The following is a 6718-nucleotide window of genomic DNA, read 5'->3' as shown; positions in this document are numbered from 1 at the left end:
GGGGAGGAGTGTGAATGAACAAAGGATTGCGAAAATTGCTAGCCATTTGATTAATTACCAATGAATTTAATGGAAGCATTGTTCTTGTTTCGGTTTATTGAACAAGGGATTGCTATGCATTGTCAAGTGGCGTGCTTTTAAATATGCTTCCAATATGAAGTATTAATTTCAGGGAATCTGAGAACCGTCTCCAACATTTTATTCATATGCTTCCCTGCATTGCGAATGATGATTGTTGATATGATGATGTTATCTACAATCCATTTCTTTTCCAACCCCCTCACATTGAGTGATCATGGAGTGTGTCGCTCCTTGTAGGAGAATTGGGAAGAAAATCGAGAAAGAAAACAGGCTTTTCTAACACATTTTTCCATGTTATCACTTTGCTCCAGGATTGTCAGTTTCTAGTATTAACTACTTCATTGTGAAACGATCAGCAAAAAGAGATCTTACATGCGTGGAATAGCTGTGTTATCACCCGCAAAGATCAAATTCAAACAACTATACCCTATGAAAGGGTCATGGGGTAATATATATTCTCTCATTTGAGGCTTTTCTAGTTAGAATTGTATGGTATAACAACTTCTCGGTCTGACGAATGTAGTGGATTATAATTAGGTACTTTGGTCAGTTCAACACCAAAGAAACTAGGGAACAACGATAATGGGGAAGGAGGAATTGTTACAAAAGAGAAAACCGAACCAATGGTCGCCTTCAGCAGGCCTCCACCACTTCCACCAGTTTTCGGCCCATTGCTTCTTCTCTCGCTGCTAGAAACGTGGTCAAGTCGTGATAGCAATGATGACTGACAGGTGATTTAGTTGTCCTTCTAATGTTATTCCTCGTTGAAGAAAAACTTTGCAATGTAAAGCAAAATGTAGTATGCATGGCCAAGTATACGCGCTGCAAGGTTCCAAAGCCTTAAGTAGCTTTCTAGAAGTGGTGCGATAAGTAATGCGTATATCTTCCATAACCATCGCAAAACAATATGAGGACTTTTTAGGAACCCTGCATCAGAGATATCTTATGTTATGTAATATATGTGACATGTACGATATGCTGAGGTTTTGAAACATATGGTGAAAGCTAACGTACATTCAGCAAGTTTTGGGAAACCATCAAATAGTGAAGTCACCGTCTTTAACATACTCTGAATTGTGCCAAAGGAACAAACACATAATGAAAGGGTCAATAATACGCAATTTACCGTTCTTGTTTTCTTATCATGATGATAGAGGCTAAAGCACTATATATTATGATAATAGTAAGCAAAAGGGGAGTGATTTCTGCACACTGTTTTTCACCTTCTGCACGTCCTTAATTCTGGCCTTTGATTTGTTCAATCCAGTGGCTAAAAAACAAAGGGGTGTGCAAGAGGTGAGAAAGGGTGTGAAGAAATAATTTCCGAAGCGAACTTACCAGCACTAGTGTTCCTGGTTTGATTGGTGATTCAATAACTATCTGTGCTTTCCTGCAAACAATTACAATCAGCAAGGTTTTCTTCATCTTCAATCTCAATTGAATGAGAGGCTAAAGTAGTAAATCTAAAATTCTGTACTTGATTATTATTTTATCTCCTTCTTTGGAGCATTCGAAGAAGCTACAGCCTCTGGTGAAGGGGATCTGTTTGTTTTTCCATTCTGCAAGGCCAAACATAAGTTATTTCGTAGAACTAGATTTATATTTAGGTCTTTATGCGGAAGCGATAATCGTTTATGGATGTACCCATATGCCAGTTTGCTGCTGCTGTTAGTTCATCTCCTTCGCATACGTGTCGTAAAATGAACTCAACATTTTGGCCCATGCCTGCAGTTAGCTGCTCAAAAAAGCTCATAACCTCCTGCATAAATGAAGTTTAGGTTTTGTCAGTAGAAAGGGAAAACTATTGCTTTATTGTCATGAGGAAGAACAAAGAGTATTGACCTTTTTGCCGTGTAATGGTGTGTGGAAAGAGCACTCTTCAATGTAGCAGTCTTCTGAGATGTGATCACGTAGTTGCTTTAAGTTTTTCTCATTCATGCATCTGTAGAATTGCTTGATTGTGTCCGATGGAGAAGGAGAAGGAGAAGGAGATCCCGGAAAAATGTCTGAGTTTCTCGTTGCTGCTAATGCAGGAGACACCCTGTGCTCATTCAATAGTCTATCTTGTGCCTTCCTTGTCATATAGATGCAATGTTGCAGAGTATTTGTTCTGCTGAGGGGCAATTGGCATGCTCTTTTGATAGCCAAGGAACCAATGGCTGGTCCTGGTCCTGGTCCTGCCATTGGTTTGAGGCAAATTCTCCGACTCGTGGTTTTGCCGGAGAAATTGACAACGGTAGCCATTGTGTTGTGAAGAAATTGGAACAAGATAGTGAAAAGTTGGAGAAAGAATGATGTAGCATGTAGGGGTAGAGAATTTGACACAAGGGACTAGTGTGACAGAGTAGAGGAAAGAATAAAGGCACATTTGCACCATTGCTTTAGTTAAGGAATCCAATTGCTTATAGTTCCATTTGGTTGTGCCTTGCTATGAAATCCAAGTATCACCACATCATGGAAAATAATGAGATGTGTTACAAATGGACAGTCTTCCCCATTTTCTACGTTATCGGAATCGGAAACATGTATGTAGGAAACTGGTAGGACAAGGCAACCGATGCAGCTTGCGAGTTGCATATCCATGTTTCTTCTCTGTGATATTTTCTCGACAACACACGATCAATTGATTTGTGCGGCGTACATATTTTGCAACGCAAATAATGAATAACTTCCGACACAGATTTTCTTACTTCAAAACGATGGAATTTGGTTTGCCATCGTTGGGATAATATACTAAGCTCGGCATTGCTATATAAACACCCCCGCAATGCGACAATATCCACATCCACCAAACAATTAAACTCGTTGTGGAGAGAAGCATCAAAATTTCATCAGCTTACGAAATGAATAGCAAGGTCTTTGACGTTCCCGCCACTGAAATCTCCAAAGCAGAAGGCCTCTTCCAAAGCCTTTTCAGATCGCAAACACCGTTGCAGGAAAGCCCATTTTTAGTTTAAGAGTTAGAGCTCTAGAAACTAAAGTTTGATGATAAACTAAAATGTATGATCCATTGATCACAACCTTGTCAATGTAATTAGCATCCTCCAAAAGATACAGAAATCTGTCATCATCTCAAGGCATTCCAATTTTACTCGACCTTATAATTAGAGAAATGATTTCCAGATGCTACTTTGATTCCCATTTGATTAAATTCATTAAGGCCAAAAATAACTTGTAGATAACCCGCACATATTCGTGTTAGGACAAACTCAAACCAATCATTACTCATTAGCATTAAACTATGGATTAACAGATTTATCAGTCACCAAATCATCACAAATATTCAAATGTCTCAAGTTAAGCTGAAAGGAATCTTGTACAGCAGGACATTCTAGCTGCCATGCCCCTAACAAGCACCAGTCTCTGAAAAAGCTTGTTTCCAGCTTTCTCTAATCTTCCCGGATCAATCCTCCCCTGTCCTAGGCTTAATGGGTTGGTTGAGCTACATAAACTCCCAACCAATCCCACTATATCCACACCCATCAAACAAGAAAACCGCGTAAGAAAAGAACGGATATTTCCTCAGCTTACAAAATGATCAGCAAGATCTCTGTTGCTTCTACCGCTGAAACTTGCAACAACTTCAGAAGCAGGAAGCCTCTGCCAAAGCGGGGACAGATAAAAATCAAGAATAGCTGCAAATGCCATTCATTCAATAGTCTCTGTCCTCTCCAAAACCTCTTCAGATCGCAAACGTCACTGCAGGAAAACCCACTTGTAGTGAGAGCTAGAGGAGTAGAAGTTTATAGATTAATTTTATTATAAAATGTATGACCGCTATCTTCTTAATATATTTAGCTCTTCTTCTATCAAGTGGTTTTTCTTTTTCCCTTCAAACTCAATTGACAGTTTCTAGTCACACATAGCAGTTGACTGGGAAAAGGAAAAAACCCCAGAATGTCAAAAATAAAAATAACAAGGAAATTTTCGATTTCATGAGTGGGCAGATGATTCAATATAAACCAACATACATTCTTTCTGTCATAGCTTTAAACATAACTCACAATGTTAGCACTTAGCAGAACAAAACGATATTATCAGTTATATTGTCGGTTATGCTCATAGCTACTGGACCATGGAAGATAACCTTGTAAAGCAGGTAAATAATTATCTAAACAGTCCATAAACCAAAATAAAAAGTTGATGACCAATGTCATATTATAGTAGAACTTCCAAATGCTATATGGTATAATACTGATGCAAGAGCATATGTGACTGGACTTCATAAATAGAACACGAACCTCATCGGATGACTAGCTCTTCAATCAATGGCAAGGATGCCACTTCTGTTCCTAGACGGTAGCCAAGTAAACAATGTGAATGGTTCAATATGTACAATGATGTGGTCATATGTCAAAGATCACTAAACTATGACCATCATTTTCCAATTTTGCTGTCACCGACACCGGCCATCCAATAGCCAACAAAACATTAATAATCGTATAATCATTCACCTCCAAACCCCGAGAGTGTAAAACTCTAAACAATTCCCAAGCTTCCACATCATCATAAGCAGCTCATATCCTCTCAGTCCAAGAAACAGCATCTGGTTCAGTCATTTCATCAAACACCTTAACCGCACTCCGGCCACTCCCACACCTAGAGTACATATTCATAATTGCATTACTCAAATGAACCGAAAACCCGCATAAAAATCCCATATTTACAGCAACTCCATGAATCTGTTCCCCTTCCTTCTCATCACACAATCCACCCAGCACGGCAGTCAAGCTATATGTTATATGCTATATGCTATATGTACTTCCGTCATCTCCCCAACCTCCTCATCTCCCCAAACACCTCCTTACTCTTCTCCAACTTGCCGCTCCAAACATACCCAGAAATCATAGCAGTCCAAGCCACATTGTCCGCAACCAAACACTCCCCAAAGCAATTCTCTGCTGCCGACCCAATATCCCCAATCGTCATATAATTCTCCACCAACCCACTAACCACAAAACCCCCATAACCAAACCCCAATCTCAAACAAACCCCATGGGCAATCTCATTCTCCTCCAACCCATCACACGCTTTCACCAGAGCACTCACTGTAAACCCATCTGGCCTTAAGCCCACATATCTCAACCAATCGAATAGCCCAAAAATCGGCCCGGGTGGTCCAAACTGGGCCAATCTAGCAATGAGGGCGTTGTAGGAGACTGTATATGGTTCTGGAGCGTCGTTTAGGAACCGGAGGGCGTGGGAGAAGTAACCCGACTTGGAAAATTTCGAAATGAGAGCGGAGGCGAGGAAGGGGTCCAGGCGGTGGCCGGACTTGAGAAAAAGGGCGTAGGTTTGGTCTGTGAGGTTGGGGCTGAGAGGGGAGGTTGATGCGGAGGCTTTTAGGGCTTCTGGGTAGAGACATAGACGCGCTAAGGCTTTGATAGGTTGTTGTGCTAGCCTGTTCATTCATGGTTTGCTGTAATCCTCAAGAAAAGTGATTGTCCCTATATGTACTTCCGTCAAAGTGTTACCACTTTAGCACCATGATGTTACTTAAAAGACATTTCTGGATCTCGACGAAAGTAAACTTAGTAGGAATTTTAGTAGGTGGTATTCTAATGGGTATTGCCAAGAAATCAAAACTATTTCTGGTTTCCTAATTCAAATGGGTTGGTAATGATGGCATAAGAATAATGATGAAATTGAGTGGTAAATCTCTGATGATACAAAACTATTGATACATTAGCCCTGCTTCGAGCCTTCAACTTGTCTCAATTTGGGATTTTTCCTTGGCATGGAGATTCTTCGTTTAAAATTTAGAGGTGGCCACCAAAACGTTCCTCTAAAAGGTCGATAAGTTGACTAAGTCACTCAAAAGTTAGAAAAAGCTAACACATTTTTCGTGCTCGACTTCCGTCAAGTGTTACCACTTTAGCACCATGATGTTACTTAAAGACATTTCTGGATCTCGACGAAAGTAAACTTCGTAGGAATTTTTCCTAATGCAACCTGTATGACAAGATTGAGTGTAATCATAATATACACTCTAGTGCTACAATCACGTGAAAACTTGCACTGTTCGAGGTCACATACGAGTCGGAGTTGCCTATTGCAACCTGTACGACAAGACTGGCACTTACTTGGATCCAAGGCAAGCATACGATTCAGATGTGAACATACAAGTGAAATACTAGCCCTGGCCCTAGGCGAGCATAAAACATAAATATAGTCATGCCATAGTGGTTCGATAGTTCTAATCAACATAATAGCATTCATAGCTGTAGGTATAATCATGGCACCAATAAACATACGCATACATGTGCATCATGTAGGATTTATGATCACTTCATAATTTTCCGTTATTTCGCTAAATCTTATAAGCATTAGTCTAAGCTAGGCATACGTAGTAGATTCTCTTTCAATGTATAAATGGAAACTAACAAATATGTATATACTATATAAAAGAAAAGACCCACTCACAGATCATGTCGTCGAGTCAAACCCACCTCATAGCGTTGAGAGTCCTTGCGAAGCGTTTCACCTAGAAACGAAACCATTTACCTAAATATATAACGTACTAACATTTAAACGCTTTTTCGTACAAAATACAGCTAATAAAGGAACTATTTTAAAACGGTCGAATTTCGGAAAACAGAGGGCGGATTTGGATTCAGCACATTGAGAAACCAAAGGA

The 6718-nt window shown here is 39.9% G+C and overlaps 1 protein-coding gene and 1 long non-coding RNA gene across 2 annotated transcripts; both read right to left on the bottom strand.

The window, feature by feature from the left end:
* Positions 1-492: 492 nt before the first annotated feature.
* LOC114825665 (uncharacterized) lies at positions 493-2434 on the bottom strand. Its single transcript, XM_070823529.1, has 6 exons — positions 1924-2434; positions 1726-1840; positions 1559-1640; positions 1420-1471; positions 1096-1150; positions 493-1008 (listed from the first exon to the last, which is right to left on the bottom strand). Exons 1-6 carry the CDS (start codon positions 2323-2325, stop codon positions 836-838), a joined length of 879 nt encoding a protein of 292 aa, XP_070679630.1. The 5' UTR covers positions 2326-2434; the 3' UTR covers positions 493-835.
* Positions 2435-3279: 845 nt separating this feature from the next.
* Positions 3280-5608, bottom strand: LOC114825666 (uncharacterized). The gene is made up of 2 exons (XR_011582022.1): positions 4323-5608; positions 3280-3780 (listed from the first exon to the last, which is right to left on the bottom strand). It is a non-coding gene; the product is annotated as an uncharacterized lncRNA (long non-coding RNA).
* Positions 5609-6718: the final 1110 nt, after the last annotated feature.

The sequence above is a fragment of the Malus domestica genome, chromosome 06 (assembly GCF_042453785.1).
Source record: "Malus domestica chromosome 06, GDT2T_hap1".
In the NCBI taxonomy this organism is placed as follows: Eukaryota; Viridiplantae; Streptophyta; class Magnoliopsida; order Rosales; family Rosaceae; genus Malus; species Malus domestica.
Note: the sequence above shows the minus strand (reverse complement) of the source record. Positions and strands in the feature narration are given on the sequence as shown.

Bases quoted from the DNA above. Each gene is read 5' to 3' on its own strand.
- LOC114825665 (XM_070823529.1), bottom strand. From the start codon at position 2,325: ATGGCTACCGTTGTCAATTTCTCCGGCAAAACCACGAGTCGGAGAATT. The intron at 1,841-1,923 runs GTCAATACTCTT...TCATTTATGCAG, and splicing joins CACCATTACACGGCAAAAAG to GAGGTTATGAGCTTTTTTGA. The intron at 1,151-1,419 runs GTAAGTTCGCTT...GGCACAATTCAG, and splicing joins AACCAGGAACACTAGTGCTG to AGTATGTTAAAGACGGTGAC.